Below are 18,542 nucleotides of genomic sequence, written 5' to 3'. Positions count from 1 at the left end.
AGCTTGCTCTCAACGAATCTATTTATGAAAGAACTTTCCAAATCAAATCAGCACAATGAAATTGTGACTTGTTATATATATGGATTTAGAATGTATAATATCGAAAATCAACTGTCATTTTCTAAAATGTTTTTACAGAAATTATTTCATTTATCTTCCATATCTACTTGCACAATACAGGCATTATTATCCTTACATTATGGATAAACAGAATCAGATTCTAAAGTGATTTTCATGTTGTCACATGGCAAGTGCATTGAACAGCTGTTACCTAATACAATGTCTTCTGATTTCTCACTCTGAATTTGTTCTATGATACCTCAGGCTATGGTTTGACAAAATTCTTGTACATGCACTTTCATTCTAGGCAAATATGAAGAACAATTAATGACCTAAGTATAAATATTTCTGTCACATAAAAAGAAATCAACATATACTTTCTATTTTTTAGTTTACAATTTTCTGGTCTATATTAACTACTTTTTATTCTTATGCTCATTGATATTGTTTATGTTTCTCAAGCATTCTGATTTTGCTGGGTTTCTATTAATTTGTGGCTATGTGCAATAGTAGACTTCTCCAGGCTTCCCCCAATATCCATGTGCATTCGTACTCATATGTAATCTGAAGATAGTTGAAAATAACTGCAACTTTCATATGCAGCTCTTGGTAGGGCATTTCCTGTGGGCTAGAAGAAGAGTATTTTGGATATATCAGCAGTGAATTATATAATCGTTTTTAGTTCCATAACTGCTTGATGTGTATGGTCTGCAAAAACTTCCCCCTTTTGGTCCTTCTCAGAATTATTCCAAACACATTGACAGGTGACATGTCCAGTTCATCCTCCAATGTAATGACTTTAAAAACTTGTTTCAATAATGTTTTTCTAACAATTAATGACCTCTCTGGAGAATAACTTAACTTTGTCTCATAGAAATCTACCTAAAAATAATCTTTGCAGCTGTTTGGTGATTTATTCAATTATTTGGAAAGGTTTTTGCTGTTCCTTACAAAATACTTGCACACTATTTTTCATATGTTAGAGCTGAAAGATCACTGTTTGGTTACCATTATGTCTGAGTCATCGTCAGAGACTTAGATAATACTGGGCTTCATTTTATAGAAATAACTTTTGCAAGGTTTTGGCTTTTATTTAATGCCAGGTTAAATAATATACAATCAAAATATAATAAACATCACACTATATACATCCATCCAGTTCAACATCAAAGAAAATATATTGATAAACAGACAATATACAGTCTTTCATAATGTTGATCATAATTATTTAAATCATATTCTGAATTTCTCTTAATAATTCATTATAAATCTATTGCTTTTACTAAAAAAATGAATTTATTTTTCCAATTTTGAATACATACATTTAATTTGAAGTAAAAATATTTTCTTTTATTTGTCTTTGAACCACCACCTTCACGATTCAACAATAGGTTACTTTGAGATTTGGTACACAAGTTTTTCATGGTTTTACAATCCTACATCAGATCTCTGGTCAGTCTTCTTACTATAGATCAGCATGTTATTTCTTTTAAAAGACATTTTACTGTTTTGATTAAATTTAGAGACAGTGTTCCCAACTTTTTCCAGCTCTCCCTAGAGTCCTCATCTCTCCTTACTTCTATTTGTACCATGTGGATGAAATGGAATCATGACCAGAGCAACTTCCTGAACATCATTTTTATGTTGTTGTTCACATGCTAAGAAATATAAACAGACACATTAAAAATAGATAATAGATAAATAGATAGTGTCTTCTAGGAATTTAGGGGATGGGGGAGGGAGGGCACGGAAGCAAAGCCTATTCAAATCAGGAAGGGCAAAGAGTGAAATTTGTCAGGAGAAGGCAGAAGAAGTCCTTCATGGAATCCAATAGCAGAAAGTACAACCATGCCTCACAATGGACTGGAAGTCAGAGACAGAGGTCAGCATTCTTAGCTTGGTTCCTTCATAAAATGGCTACACATTCGAGTTCTACATCACTTCCAAGCTGCATTGTGTTTCCATCCCAAGTTATCAAGAAAGAATATGGAATACGATTGGCCCAAATTAGAAATCTTTATCTCTAGTTCAAGCTATGGTGGCCGAGTAGCTTTATTGAAGGTGTTAACGGACATTGAGGCTAAGCCTCCCTCATAAGACTCTTTAGAAGATTTAACAAATGTATGACAAAATTTCTATTAATTTGTCTGTTTTGAATATCTTTCAGATAAAATATACAGATACCACGATGACTACATTCTCAGGTACGTGGAAAATAAGTTATGTATTGTGATTCTCAAGTAATAAGGGAAAGTAACAAATGCTATATTGTTTTAGATTTGGCTCAGGGACATAGTATTTGGGTAAAAATAAAATGAGAAGTGAGTTTTGATTACTTTTACTCTCATGTGAAAATTAAAAACTATAGCATTATTATCTGCCTTAGTCATGTACTCATCCTGAGTCAATGAGAGTGCTAGGTGAAGGATGGAATGAGATTCAGATCAGATTGTAAGAATACAGTCTAATTGTGTATAGAATTTGTGACCCTTAAGAACTCAGGCAATACCTAATAAAGTTTAAGATATGTTTACACACATACATAAGGCAAAGATGCTTCGTGGTGTGCTGTTTTTAAGGGTCATGACAATCACTAGGGAAATAAGATAAATCAACACTAAAATAATGTGTGGTTATAAATATAACTTATTCTCTTTAATACTTACTGAGTGAGTTGCAGAAGAATTATATAGTGTGGTTCTTTTTTAAAAAAACAAGATTCATGGTATAAGTCATAGTAAAGAAGTTTCATTTTCTTAGACAGTACATTTTGACCCAAATGTGTCATTAGATTGTAGAGTTCTCTTTAGGGATAAAAAAAAAAAAAGACTCTAAATATAGAGAATTTCCTAGAGGACTCTAGGAAACAGTAGACTGAAAGACTGCAAGGTCTTTAAAAAACACAGAACTTCCTCACTGGGTGGGATAAGATTATAAGCTTTTGTTGGCCTCTAAAAGGTCTTTCTCTTTTTTCTTTTCCATGGGGAAATGCCTCTGGCAAATTCAGGATCTGGGCTGCAGGCAAAGCCACACACAAAAAAAGTCTTTATTTTTAGAACTACTCTTAATATTGGATTTTATAAAATGATAATTTTCACATCATTAGCTCAAATCAAGAGTAATTTGATGATTTGGTTACAATAAACAATGTGACAAAATCCTACATTACCATGTAGAAGTTAATCTGATGACTGATTTGATACTTGTCATTTGAAAGGAATATGACAGAAAATCTTGTGATTTGATCATTCTGCTAAAGACTGGGATGGTAGTTTTTGGATGAGATTGGTAAAAGTCAGAAGAGAAAATTGGTAAAATACCCATTTCAAAGCAAGCAGGCTCTTAACTGTAGGCCAAGTACAGAAAAGAAGCTGGTTCTTTTATAATAGTCATTCATTCAATAAATATTCATTCAGGAAATTAAGAACTGTATTAGAAAATAGAGGTAAAAAGATGGAAAGATTCAGATCCTTCCTTTAAAGATTTAATAATCTATTATAATAAATCCCCATCTAAACAAAATTTGAATATACAATGCAGATTTTATCTATAAAAAGTGGTTGGCATGTTAATTAACACATTTATGTATGTACTTCACAGCTTGTCTATTTTATTATACAGTTTGGGAGTTGAAGTCACCTTTGTAGGAGGGCATGGAGGCCCCAGGAAAAACAAACATTAAACTATGTCCAACTATTAATATTTAAACATTAAAACAGAAAGTGGAAATAAGAACTTTTCTTAAGTCCAGCTAGAATTACTATGTTTCCTCAGTTCTTAGATGGTTTGAGACTAGGGTTCCCCATTAAACCCTCTCCCTGCCCCTACTCAACATTGGTTTAGGTGGGAAGCTATGCTGGCGGGGTAGGGGGCGGGGGAGGGGAAGAAATGTGCTCCTCTGATCTTCTCTTTCTGCTTCCTCAACTCCCTGTCCTTCCAGTACTAGTAAGTCAGAAACAAGCTTTTAGGACAGTGTAGCATCCATATTTAACAGAAAGTCAGACACACACTTCTTGGTGTTGTTCCTTGTGTCACTTTATTTTTCCTTTAAAACACAATTTTATACAATTCTTGTCTTCTGGTGTGTGTTAGAAAGATGATTTAGTGTGAATAGCATGAATTTGAGATCCATACAATTTTGGATTTTAATCAAACTCATAATTACTAGATTTATAGTCTCAAGAAAATGAGCATTGTTAAACTTCATCTGAAAAATACAAATAGTAATATAATACTTTCCTTACAAAGTGTATTCAATAAAAAAGATACTGCCTTATTGGGTGAAAATTTCTACCCATTTAAGGTATATTCAGCCTCAAATTTAGAAAAGCAATTCAGGTTGACAATTTCTTTAATTTTATCATGACCCATCAGTTTCAGAATCTCTTTCAAACACTTAGGAAAAATTCCCAGCGGTTTTTTTCTGGTCTGCAACTAAGTGGCGTTGAAAAGTGCTTTTATCACAAAACACATCTCATCTTAGCTATTCTTCTACCTTAAGATAATTTATTGAATTTCTGGAGCTTGCAGGCTGGGGATCCCCTATAACTTCCCCTCTTTGCTAAATATACTTTCCTAACACCCTGGAGCAGATCTTTAGTCTACATTGTACTCTGCTTGTTCTCAGAGTTGAGGATCCTTATGGCACAGAACTCCTGGGTAGCCTTCCTTGACATCTCAGATTTCCAAGTAGATATGCAGTTGAGGCCCTCACTGTGATCACTGTCACACTTGTAACCAAAGTATCTCCAAGTTGCCAGCCTTCTGTTTCTTTGTCTTAATGTGCGAATAAACCATAACCCGAGCTCCAACCCTGTGTGACTGCAAGAAGTCCATTCCCTTCCTAAGTATTTTTTGGAATCCCTGAGAAGTGCATATAAGTTCCCAAAATCTTATTTTCAGTTGCCCTTTTGTTACTCTCTGTCATAGGTCTGGGATTCTTTCCCCATCTCTTTAGACTTCTTTATTCTGACAGATCTTTCCAGTCTTTTTTCCTCCGCACTTTGGCAAAAGGTCCTTCTTTTTAAGTGCTCCAAAGTCTGTGTTTAATAGACTCTACAAAGAGTGGGCATATTAGAAGGGAATCTGAACACAGATCAAGAGCATAAAAATTTCGTGTTAGATGTTATTGCTCTGAAAGCCCAGACATATATCTGCCTTTTCAAAGAAATATCTATTAAGCAAGTCAACACCAGAACCAACTTCTTATAGGCCCCTAAACTTGTTCTTTCCTCAATCTGACAACTTTTCAGTCCTTCAAAATAGCTTTACTTAGTTTTGTGAAATATCTTTCATCTTTATTTGGATATTGGAACCTTACATTTATATCATAGAATTTGGGAGTTTAAAAAAAATAGGCATTAAATAGATTTAATATCCTTGATTTATAAATAAGGAAATTGAAACTCAGAGAATTTATATCCAAAGTCACCCTGGCAGAAGTAATGCTTTTTTCATAAACTGAATTGAATTATTTAATCTACTTAGATAATAAAGTATTAAGGCATTTTTCTAAAAATAACTTCACAATAAAATAATAATAAAATATAAATAAAAATCTTAAAAAATGGAAGCGATAAAATATATATATATGAAAATAGAAAAATTGGACCCTAGTAAAAGAAAATATTATTTTAAATTTTGCAATGTCTTTGAATATTTATTGGTTAGAGGACCATTTCAGACATGTTCAGACCAACGGGGAATCTGATCTGTCCCTAAACTCAGAGATGCACTGGCCTCTGGGATATGGGCTTATTTATTAGTTTATTTTTAATAGTAATTAATCTTCTACATAAAATACTGCCAAGCATTTATGCTTGAATTTTGTTAGATATTTGCAATATGCTGGAGCTATTTGGCATTGATAAGTAATATATATATATATTAATTTATTGGTTAGGCAACTACCCCTGAATAATGGTTTATTTGAGATGATTAATCATTTGAGACCTGTCTGTAGACATAGGGCACTGCATTATAAATCACATCTTATTTTCATTCATAAAGAATGAAATGATGTTCATTTTTTGGACATGATTTATCATTTGCAGGTCATATCTGCTATCTATGTGGGCTAGGAAAATGAATGGATTATCTTATTAAAAATTCTTCACTTTTGCTATTAAATCCTCTGCATAGCCAGAGAAAAACCATGAACAGAGACCCCTCAGTATCCCAATATTGAGATGTATTGAATTACCTATGAAAAGAAAGATCATGGATAAGTTCCTTTGTTATAAGATAAGGGAAATACATGTCAGCATCTGGACTTTAGAAACCATTTAATACAGGTATCATTTGAGCCACAATTTTTTTAGGGACAGATACTTATTATTTACATATATTGTGTCTTCTTTCAGAAGCATGGAGAATAATATAGTGTTATGCTTTGAGATAAGAGTTCTTTTTTCTTTTGATGCAGTTCCTTCCAGCTCTCAGTGATATGTAATCGCAAAGTTAAAGCAGTTGCTACTATTTTATGAAATGCCACTCTCAGTGCCTGATATGTTTCTCTGTTCTCAGACTTGCTTTTGTGAAAGCTGGTCACCAGGGCTATCTTTACTGTTTGGAGACAATAGTGAGATGTCTGCAGTAATCCTAACAGGATTACTCAGATGGGTCTGTGAGGAAACTTAATAAAACATCGAGAGCAAATGGCATTCAGGGCTTTAAGACCAGGGTTGCATTACAGTCCTAGCACTGCCAGTTCCTGTCTGTGTGTCTTTGGACAATTTACCACTAGGAGCTGCAAATTCCTATACACACAGCAAGGATAAACACAAAATTCAATCTGAAGCTTGAATGAGCACTGGCATAAGAAAAACTTTTATGATTGGTAGTTATTGCTGATATTACTGATAAAGTTAGGGAAACTATGTTAATCTCTAGAAACCTCAGGCTTCTCATCTGTAAAGTGGGGAATAATAATAGTATTTCGGCAGAATTTCTCTCGTTCTTTGATGTATCTGTAAAACAACTCAGCATCTGGTGGTGATAGGTGATCAATCATTTTATTGCATCTGCCAATCTGAGTCTACAATATTTCTTTGGCCTTTTATTTTTAACATCCCTGTCAATGAATATTTACTTAGCTCACATAGTTTTAGGGGATATTCTGGGCAAATAAACAGGTAGTACAATGTACAGTTAAAAGAGCACAGATAACCTAGATTCTAATCCCAGCTCCGCAACTTACTACTATTGTGACTTTCAGCAAATATCTGACCTCTCTGTGCCTCAGATTCCTTGCCTTTAAAATAGGGATGCTAGAGCGTCTATCTGGTCAAATTATTGTAAGAATTAAATGAATAAATATATAAAATGCACTTTAATTAGCCTCTGACTAACAGTAAGTACTTTGTATCATTATTCCCTTGAAAGAATGACCAAAAAACAACTTTTCAAACTTATATACATGCATGCATGCAGACATGATGATACACTTGCATTCACTCACTCAGACATAAACATATCCACCTTGGTTGGCCAAGGCTGAAAAAACAAAACAAAACAGTAATTCACTAAATATTGAAATTAGTTAAAAATTAATTGTAAAATGAATTCTAATAAAGTAAATTATTTTTCATTATTATAGGGAGGATGAGTATTATGTTGAAGACACACCAATTTATGGCAATTTAGATAATCTGGTCCCAGGTAAGTTTTATTTTTCCAGAAATTATTTACCTATAAATAAATATCCCTTACTTAATTCCACAAGAATTTAAGGTGGCCTATTTTTTGTCACAATAATATTTAAATATCCCAATTGATAATCATAAATTTAGGTATGATTAGCATATTATTTAGCATATATTACCAAAGCCGCATGTTGTAAATTATATTGCAACATTCAGTGTAAATTAATATCCTGCTTTCTACAATCTCTTTATTTTACTGTATAGTAATGAGAATACAGGAAGGCTCTATTACCATGAATTTTGACACACTCACAATTCTATGAAATAAAGCTATTTCTTGAACAGAAAATGGCCCAAAGAAACAGTGTTTTATGTGCTTTATATAAAAGCAAATCTATAGTGAAATATCTGGAACACGAAACACATTTTCTGGTTTCCCTTTTTAAACTCGTTCTTTGTAAGTAGAGAACCTAGGGCTAAATTGATGGCAAATGGGGAAAGAGAAGAGCTAAATTATCACTGAGTGGGTTGGACATTTTTGTTCTTATATAACAGGTCTCTTCAATTCCCAGCATCTCTTATTACTTGAAATATCCCAAACACCCAAAAACAAAACACCCCAAATTCTTCAAAACAGACAACTGTGATCTGATCCCAGAGCTCTGATGAGAGAAGACATGAGGGTAATGCTAACATTTAATCCCTTGTCCGACAAGCATTCCTCTTAATTCATGACAGAAGAATTGGGGGTTGACTCCTGTCGATCTCTGAGTCTCAAACACAAGATTTCCAGGAATAGACTAAATTAATCTGAATCTTTATATATTAAAACAGTGTGGAATTCTTCTAATCCTAAAGTTAGAGATGTGAGAGTTTTATAGGATCCAAGAATTTGTTTAATTTTTGTCTTTTCTCCACTGTAAGTCATCCTCTGATCTCTGTACTTTAAAGAATCAGAAACTGTTTTTTCAGGAATAAACTACTAAAATTAAGTTTCCCTCCTGTTTCACCTTGCATTATCACGGTGCCCAACAATAATACCTGAGGACTTAATTTCTTATGTGTTCTGGTGGCCGGAAGCTCACTATTTCTATAATTTTCATATTTAAGTGAGTGCAGGAGTCACTCCCATGACTTCTGATTTAGTAAGTCCAGGATAAGGCCTAGGAATCTGTTATATAACAAACCTCCCAGGTGATTCTGATGCATGTTTTCTATGGCTGATGCTTTGAGACACGTCACTCTATGGACCCTTTCTTTTGTATTGCTTTTTGGAAAGGGTCAGATAATTATGAGGTACTTTATAGTAGATTTATCTTTTTTTCTATGGGGGCAAATTGGTGCAATCCACATTTCTGCCAGGTTATTGGCCATCCTTATCAGTCATTAACTGTCTTTCCTCTCCTTTTTAATTAGACCTACATGGGGAAGAAAGGTATGAATGATTCAATAAGCATGTCCCCACAGGATGAAATGAGTGCAGGTCTGTTGGCTGTTGGCTGTTGCACACAAACTGCAAGTAATTAAGGCCAGCATAATATAGTTTCAGATCCTTAGAACAACCTGGCCGAACTGTCCTATCACTGATTTATGGGACAAAAATTATAATCCAAATTCTTTTCTTTAACAATAGGATGCAGGGTTCAAAATGCTTCTGAGTAAAACTTCTTACTCATAGAAAAAAATTACCAAATTGTAATCATCAATGTATGTGCACTGTGCTTTATGTTACCATGCACTGTTTGCAATCGAACTTAAATAGAAGTAAACACAAGCAACCCTTTAACTCATGGGATCTCTGCAACATCTAAATAATAGTTTAAATTGAAGTTGTCATGTCTTGCAGTGATATAAAAAAATAAATATTATCTAGTCTTTATCCCTCTGTCTTAAGGTTAATGCTGTGAGACTTCCCCACTATCTGATATGCAGGGAACACTTAGTGCTTTCTTACCTCTTTGCATTGCCATGAAAAAGACTAGTCAAATGATCCTTGGAGATTTCACATTTGTAGCTAAACGCTGTTCAAGTCATGTATTTTTGTTTTTCCATTGTGAATCATGATCTTTTTGACTCCCAAGAACCAGTGGATGAAAATTGCTATGAACAAATGAAAGCCCGACCAGAGAGATCTGTGAATGAACCACAAGAAGCCACCCCACCTGCACGGGTGAGTTTTGTTTTCTGTGTAAGGGTCAAGTTCTGCCTAGGTCACAGCACAGCTGCAGGTTTCAAGATCATGAAAGCAGCACATTCTGATGTGCATCTAAAGCAGCCTGTTAGAAATTTTGCAGCCTGAATCAGTGTCAAGTTCTGGGACCTGAGCTCTAAAGAGAAACTCAAAGGCAAGTAAACAGTGCTCAGAACCACACTGGAAGAGCCAAAACTGTGTACAAGTCAATAAATTTAAAGGAAAAAGTGGATTATCTTCTTAAATAACCAGTTAAGCCTTTTCTTTCAGATTGAAAAATTATGCGTGACAGAGAGATAAATACAAAGGTAGACATATGTTCAGCCTCCTCAGATATAGCACTGTCTTTATTAAAAGCCCTTCATAATTCTTAGCTTACTTACTGCTGAAGTGCTATAAATTTCATTTAAAGTAGTTTTCGTCCTTTTCCTCCCAGGTCTTGTGCCTTCAATTATGTGCTCTCTTGCTACTACCTAGAGACAGTCATAGAACCAGCATTTCCAATGCAATTGTCATGTGTCAGGCCTTGTATTATGTGCTTCATATGCATTATCTTCTTAGATTCCTATGAGGAAAGCAGCATTGCTATTCCCATCTGACAGTCTTGCAAAGGATGAAAAACTTGCCTTAAAGCACTTAAGTATTAGATGGCAGGAAGACGGAATCTAAACTTAGTCCTGTCTAACAGAAAATATTCTCCCCCCTAAGATGGGTCACATCTTAGAAACTTCCTATTAGGGTAGAATTTTTCTATTTTTCTTTATATGAATCCCCTACAAAATCAAGATTCTTGACATTTTTATTAAGAAACCAAGATGTACTGAAGTTTCGGCAAATATAAAGTCGCCCTCTGATGGGCAAATCTGTCATCTGATGTTCCATTAATTGTAAAATACATTTTTAGATAAAAGGTGTGAAAAACTACATAATATGATCTGCTAAATTCATGATAATAAAAAGAAAACTTCTAAAAGAAGGTGAAAATATAGCCACATGATCTGAAATGTAGAGATTCATATCACCTTAGCTGTAAAAGAACAGAATTTGGAATAGAAGTTGCTATTTAATACATGTGAATTGAATAGGCCAACTTTATTTGAGCTGCATCAGGTTTTTACTAATGTGGAAATTGTACAAAGCTTTAAAATGTCTTTAAAACTCTGCTTTTTAATAAATTATATAATTAAAGATACTCTAAGGAGATTAGTCTTTATTCTATTGCCCCTTTCTCACAAATTTAGTATCACAAATTAGAAGTAATCTTTTTATATTTGCCCAATTCCATTTTATTAGAATGATCATTATCATCAAAAACGCTACCCAGTCTGCTTCTACAGTACTCACTTTGTTACTACTGTCAATGACAAAAACATAAGGAACCTATAATATTATGTATAAAGCTTGTGGATAAAGTCTTTGTTGGAAAAATAGAAATAAGTTCCTTGCCCTTTGAAGATGATGTGTACAGTTCAGAACTTGTAATTCCAGCCTCTCGAACTACTATTAACTAGTAAGAATTCATCAAGAAACCCAATGAAATGAGTCCACCAGAATTTCCAAGTTCTAAAAAAATTTGAGAGACACAAGTATGAGCTTGCTCTTCTCTTATCTTCATGTCAAAATCTCTCACCAATCTCTCCTTTCCCTTCTATGTCAGAAGCAATCTCTCTCTTTTCCAAAGCCCATACTTCTATTTATGCTCTTGACCATTTCTCCTATTTCTTTCAAGCTCTTGAACATTCAATTGTTTGTCTCCATTTTAATGTTTTTAAAATAGATTATTACTATTCGTTTTACAAATATGCACAAATCACCTCAATATTTAAAACCCAAAACAAGTAAAACAACAAAACTTTACTTCAACCTGTTTATCTAATTCCTGAAGTGATTCTTACTTTCTTCTACTGTTTCTATTTCTTCCATTGACACACATTCTTCTACCCTTGGCAATTTATTTTCCACCCATCCTGAAACAACGCTCTGGAGGTCACGCATGACTATTACATGTACAATTTGCGTTTCTTTCTCAGAATCACATTTCTTGAACTCTGCAGTACTTGATAAAGTTGACTAATTGTTGACCAGGCATATATCATTTGGAATACTTTCAGTTATAAGTTCAGAAACCCAATTCAAATCACTTTAGCATAAGAGGTACATTACTGGCTCATATGACAGGGAACTGTAAGCGTATATTTTGCTTTTGAGATGACTGACTATGAGAACTCTCTTCATTTCTCCTTCCTGCTTCTCTCTGTTACTGACCTCATTCTCTTCTATTACCAAAAGACTCTTCTACTGAGGCTGGGCAAGCCACTAGTAGACCCAGATTTTCTTCCTTCCAGATCCAAGAAAAAACACCTTTTCTATTCTTGCACCTGTACATCAATCCCAAAGATGCCATATAATCGGCTTTGCTGAAATCACATGTCCATTCTTGGGCCAGCTTCTGTTTTGAGGGGAATGGATGGTATGATGGTTCCAGTGTAGGTCACAGACTTAGTCCTGTGCTGAGCTTGGGGTATAGCACTGTAATTGGGGTACAGCATTGTAACCCAACACCAGATAAAGGAAAAGAATTTCCCAAAGGAAAATGAAGAAGTTGTTTAAAAAAAAAAAAGGACCAAGTTGTTGGCCAAAAAAGATATCTATCCTTTTGTATTCCTGAGTGCTTTCTGGTTATTTTGGAACTTCACTGACATCTCCTTTATCTGTGTGGGCAAAGCAGGTAAAAGCAGGCACTGTGTGCAGGGAGCAGTGGATTGTCCAGTTGGCTTGAAATACAGAGTTTATATAGGAGAGTAGTCGGAGTCAAAATAAAAAAGGTAGAGTAGTATCGAGCATACAAAACCATGAATGTCAGGATATGAAATTCAGACTTTAGTCTATAGGCTATAATTTCGGAGAGAGGATGGTAAAAATATGAAAGTTGAGCCTTAGGAAGATAATTTGAAGACAATATACAAGTTAAGCAAAGAGGAAAGAGACTAGAGCAAAGACATCAGTTAGGCAGCTATTGCAATTTTCCAGAAATAATTATTTTAGGATTAAAAAGTCAGACAAAAATGCCAGTGAGTTGTAAACAGAACCATCTTTTCTTCCTTGCAGAGAATATAACACACTTAACACTTAGCATAAAAATGAGTGCAACAGGGATATTCTTACTAATGCATTAGGGGTTTTGTTAATCCAAGTGTTGCTTCCTTACCCTATCCCCACAAATTGATAAAATTTTGTCCTGCTCTTAAATGGAAATAATTAATACAGAAATTTTTGGTTTATTCGATTGCTGTCCTAAAGTTCTAGCCTACCAATTTGAATAATTATAATCCCACACCTTACTTTACTTTTGTACAGTGTTTAGAGCCTCTCTATATATTATCTTTATTTACTTATAACATTGTGATATAAGTACTTTCATTTTATGAGCAAGAAAATTGAGACTCCAAATAGTTTTGAAAAACTGCCCAAGGTCCCATGATTAGTATATTATAGAGCCAGAATTTCAATCCTAGGCTTTCTACCACCAAATTTAAGGTCTTGCCTTCAAGCTTATTGCTTCCTCCAAGTTTTCTTACTCTCCTGTTCTTCCTATTCTATTATTTACCCAGCTCTAGGCCAGAGAGGACTACCAGATCCTCTTGGATGCAACTAAATATCTCCGAGACCAACCAACCCAAAATGAACTCAAAGGAGATCTGGGGACAGTTAAGCAAGGAATAAATAATAAAGATGGAAAATATAATTTTTGCCAGATACCAGTCACATAACTGGACACTGTTATTTTTATACTTCTGAATCACAAAAATGTAGAAAAAATGGGGATTTTAGTAAGTATCATTAAATGACTAATTATTAAACATACATAAATTAGATCTTGTGATTTGTTAAATTCCTTTTTATTATGCTTGTTCCCAGTTTAACACATTGGAGTATTGTTACTTGGGAAGAGCAATATAGGGCAAGCATTCCCTGAGATAAAGGCAGGGAAGGGACAGGTAAGAGTTCATCTAAAATGTTTCTGTATATTTTGAGTATAAGAAAGAAATAAAACTACACACAAAAAGTCCATCTAAGCACTCTATTCCACTTGAAAATCTTGAATTGACTATTGTTTTTTGTTATCATTTTAACTGACAAATTTGGCAAAACCAGGTAGCTGAAGCTCAGAAAACAAGCAGCTTGTTTTTCTTTTTCTTTTCTTTTTTTTTTGTGGGCCTTAGAAATTCCCAGAAGCCATCAAAGTGAAAGAATGAGTTAATAATGAAAAATTAACATGCTTTTCTTTTTAGGCTCCTGATGAAACACAGATGTTTTACGCCTCACTAAATCACAGCAATGAGGGGAAGCGCAGAAAGCCCAAGAAACAGAATACCTACTTGTCAGACAAGGATAAAGATGAGCAGTTACACGGAATGAATGCCAGCCTTTCTAAGACCACTCTGGCAGACAGTTTCCCACCTGAGAAGCAGGCAGTAGAAGAAAACATTCATGATGATCCCATTAGACTGTTTGGATTGATTCGTGCAAAGAAAGAACCTGTAAACTAGCTGGATTGTGCTCTAGCTCAGTGATTCGGCTCTTATTGAAAAAGGTTGTTAAAGAAAACAAGATTCCCATATGACATAGCATGCTTTGGCAGGGTGGGATTGATCATTTGTTGGGATGGTGGTTTACCTCTCATCCAGAGCTTATGTTCTTGCATACTGAATGTAATGTCATAAAAATTAGTTATTCAAAGTCATTATTTAAATCCACTTAAAAAATATCTAATAGTAAAATGTAAAATAACATCAAGTTTGCAAATTGATCTTGATGGCAGTGTCACAACTTCACCAACAACATCTAATACTCAGTGAAATAAAACCAAAAATCTCTGAAGAGGAAATTTTTATTCTGAGAACTGAAGAATGAGGAGTCTTCCGTGTGAGAGAAAGAAAGGAAGAGCATATTGTTGTGTAAGAATTCTGTTTGGAATCACCTAATTCTGTCAATAATTATTTTCTGTTATGAATTTGTGTAAAATTAAATGTCAGTGCCAAAGTGAAATATTCGAAGTTATTTACAATGTCATAGGACATACACACAGAAACAGTAATATCTAAAGTCAGAAGGAATTGGGCTTCTGATTCCAAAGAAGAGCTAAAACACCACAAGAAATAAAATTAATAACAATTAATAATTACAGCTTGACTTTAAGTTTTTATTTTCAAATTAAAATAAAATCTTGGCTATCATACATGTTTATATTATGTTATATTTTATATATACTATGGTTTAGTAAAAATAAATTTTGATTTTACTTTTGGCAGTTATTTTTTTCTATAACTGTTCCATATCATTCATTTACATTACTTACCTAGCCTCCAGAGATAAATTTTTTGCTTCTGTTTCATATAATTTGAATTCTACTCAATAACATTTTGAGTTTTATGCATCAATTATATCTGATGTCTGGTCATAGGGAAGGGTTTTAACTACAAATTCAAATTCTTTAGTAGCTCTTATTCAAATGATCTATTTCCTGTAAAGTGAACTTCAGTAGTTTGTGTCTTTCAAGAAAAATTTCCCTCTCATCTAAGTTGTTAAATTTATTGGCATAATGTTGTTCAAAAAATTCCCATATTATACTTTGAGAATCTGTAAAATCTTTAGTGATTTCACCTCTTTTTGATACTAAAAATTTACTTTCATTTTTCTTGATTCAAAGAACCAGTTACTGTTCAAATAATTTTTCTATTGTTTTTATATTTTCATTGATTTTCCCTGCTTCATCAATTTGCTCTCTGATCTACATTATCTTTTTCTTCTGTTTATTGTGTTTTTTCATTTGTCCTTTTTTTTAGCTTCTTAAGGTGGAAGCTGAGATCATTAAGACTTTTCTTCTTGTCTAAAATATAGGCATTTAGTTTCATAAATTGCCTTTGTTTAAAATATTGTTTTGCTTTGGCTGTATCCCACAAATTTTGATATATTGTGTTCTCATTTTATTTATCTCAAATGCTTCCAATTTCCCTTTTGATTTTTTTCTTTGACTCATGGGCTATTTAGCAGTGTGTTTCCAAATATTTTAGAATTTTTCAGATCTCTTTTTGTTATTGATTTCTAATTTATTTCTAATTTAATTCCATTGTGGTCAGAAAACAAATGGCTTACCCTTTTAAATTTATTGAGCTTTCCCTTATTGTGCAGAATATAGTCAATCTTGGTGCATGATGGTGTGCACTTGAGATTAATGTACATTTTATTGTTGTTAGGTAAAATGTTCTATAAATGTCAATTATGTCAATTTGGTTGATAAAGTTTTTCAAGTCTTCTACATCTTCACTGATTTCGTTGACGGGTTCTATCAATTATTAAGAGGGGAATGTTGACATCCCTGACTATAATTGGTGCATTTATCTATTTCTTCATGACATTCTATCAGTTTTTGCTTCATGTATTTTGAAGATCTATTATTAGGTGCCTAAGTGTTTGGAAGCGTATGTTTTCTTGATGGGTTGATCCCTTTATCATTACGAAGTGACTCTATATTGTTGGCAGTATTTTCTCTGAAACCTACTTTGTCTAATATTAATATTGTCATTCCAGCTCTCTTTTGATTAATGTTACCATGGTATATCTTTTTATATCTTTTTAAAATGTATTTATGTCTTTATATTTAAAATGCATTTTGTTGTTGTCGTTACTGGCAGCATATGTTTGGACACAATTTGATCTTTTAGAGTCTTGCTTTTAAACTTTGTTGGACAAGACTAGAGCAGGGTCTTGCTTCAGTAGTAGGCTAAGTTTAATTCAGATTAAAGGCTGCTCTGGCCCTCATGAATTATGAGGTTTTTCCACTCTGGTTGCTGAAAACGATCACTAATTCTAGTTTTGCATGTGCCATAGGCACTGTTTTCTCTAATATTTTCAGATAGGTCCTTCTCTAAGCTTTAGTAGTTTTCCCACATGTATGCGCTGATCAGTATTCAGTGACTATCTCAAGGGAGTACTCTACAAAGATCTCCAAGTTTCCTCTCTATGCAGCTCTCTCCTCTCTAATATTTTGCAGTATGGGCTTATCTTGATTTGCAGCTTCATCTTCTCAGTTCAGGAGGTCAGTGGGCAATATCTACACTCCCTTTACCTGCTCTAGGACCTGAAAACTTTCTCCATGCAATAGTAGGATTCACCTCATTTATTTCCCACATTTCAAGGATCATTGTCCTTAACTGCCTGATGTTAAATGTCTTGGGTACTATTGTCTCATATATTTTGTTTGGATTTTAGTTGTTTAAGGTAGAGGTATATATATCCAAGTGAGAGGTTAAATCCAAGATGTTATTTCATCTTGACCTGAAGCAGAACTCCAATTTATACAACTTAATGTAATTATACAGTCTATTTTTTAGTATAATTTAGTGTAATTCTGTAAGCTAACCAATACTTTTGAAGCGTTAATTAATCAGCTATTTATTACTGACCATCATGCAATTACTAAGGGAATATATATACTTCATTTACGTCAGTTTTTAGGACTTATGTTCCAGAAAGGGTGTCATTATACATTTTACATTTTACTGAAGAAAATGTACAGAGAAAAATAAAGAAGAAATTTTAACTAGAAAACAAATGAATTCCAGAGTCTTGAGATTTTCACTGAGAATGTCTTAAGGTCCCAAAAAGTTTAATTCAAATCTCAAGAATAGGAGCAATAACTCATTTCCCTTTGGTATTAAAGAGCTTATTTCTGGCAGAGTAAAGGCAGAGTGATTAGTTTAAAATACACTTTAAATCTCTCAGAGGTTTCGCCTTCACTTGATGAACAGAACAGACGATTTATATGAAGACACTAAAAGCAGGAAACATCAAAATTTAGAGAAGCGAACAAGAAAAAATACAAGTTCAACAGAGGTGCACTCCTAATACTGCTTGTCATTCCTTTAATCTTTTCTGAGGGAAAACAGCTTACCCACTTGCAGCTCCTACTACCTAAGGAGTCATGGCTGGTTGGATCAGAATTGGGTACCTGAATCATAACAGTCGATTCATCTTCTGAACCAATCTATATACAGGAGATTAAACAGTGATCGATGGGGACAGAGTCAGAAGGTTGTCATAAGACAGAGGCCTTAGGAAGCAAGACACAATTACAAGGGGCAGAAACTAAGAGTAAGCACAAAAAGATAGTTGGTGGAGAATGGAGCTCAAGACTCCATAATTAATCAGTCTAATCAGATAACTATCATAACAATAACAACTAAGGACTTGCTGAGTGCAAGACTGAACTAAGTGCTTACCTGCATACCTAATTTAATTACATAAAACCCTAAAAGATGGATACTATTATAACCCTAACCTTATGGATGAGAAAACCAAGACTGATAAAATAACTTGCTTGTTATCACACAGATAAATTGCAAATTCAGGACTGAGTACAGGCAGTCTAAATCCAGAGCTGGTTCTGTAGCTTAGCTAATTCCCTCAGTTGATTCCAAGCACATTGGAATCAACTATTATATTTTTTAATTATTCTCATGCACTACTATTTAATCATAATAATCTCTGTCTACTTTAAGTGCTGTGGCTGAGTTTCTAGTATGTAAAATCCAAAGAAGCTAACTAAAATAAATCGAAAAAAGTATTCCTTAGAGATGTTGGAAAAT

The 18,542-nt window shown here is 33.8% G+C and overlaps 1 protein-coding gene and 1 long non-coding RNA gene across 2 annotated transcripts in view; one reads left to right on the top strand and one right to left on the bottom strand.

The window, feature by feature from the left end:
* The window catches only part of LOC105307134 (T-cell receptor-associated transmembrane adapter 1), a 32,936-nt gene extending 17,857 nt beyond the window's left edge, over positions 1-15,079 (top strand). Inside the window, exons 3-6 of the mRNA XM_011382528.2 lie at positions 2,228-2,264; positions 7,658-7,719; positions 9,785-9,873; positions 14,187-15,079. Coding sequence (XP_011380830.1) covers positions 2,228-2,264; positions 7,658-7,719; positions 9,785-9,873; positions 14,187-14,444 — 446 coding nt within the window. The 3' untranslated portion in view covers positions 14,445-15,079. The remainder of the gene's footprint in view (positions 1-2,227; positions 2,265-7,657; positions 7,720-9,784; positions 9,874-14,186) is intronic.
* LOC111734649 overlaps positions 1-18,542 on the bottom strand; it is a 67,715-nt gene that overhangs the window by 42,114 nt on the left and 7,059 nt on the right. The window lies entirely within an intron of this gene.

This window comes from Pteropus vampyrus, unplaced genomic scaffold (assembly GCF_000151845.1).
Source record: "Pteropus vampyrus isolate Shadow unplaced genomic scaffold, Pvam_2.0 Scaffold1, whole genome shotgun sequence".
NCBI lineage: Eukaryota > Metazoa > Chordata > Mammalia > Chiroptera > Pteropodidae > Pteropus > Pteropus vampyrus.
The sequence above is the reverse complement of the archived record's forward strand: the minus strand, read 5'-3'. Positions and strand labels throughout refer to the sequence as shown.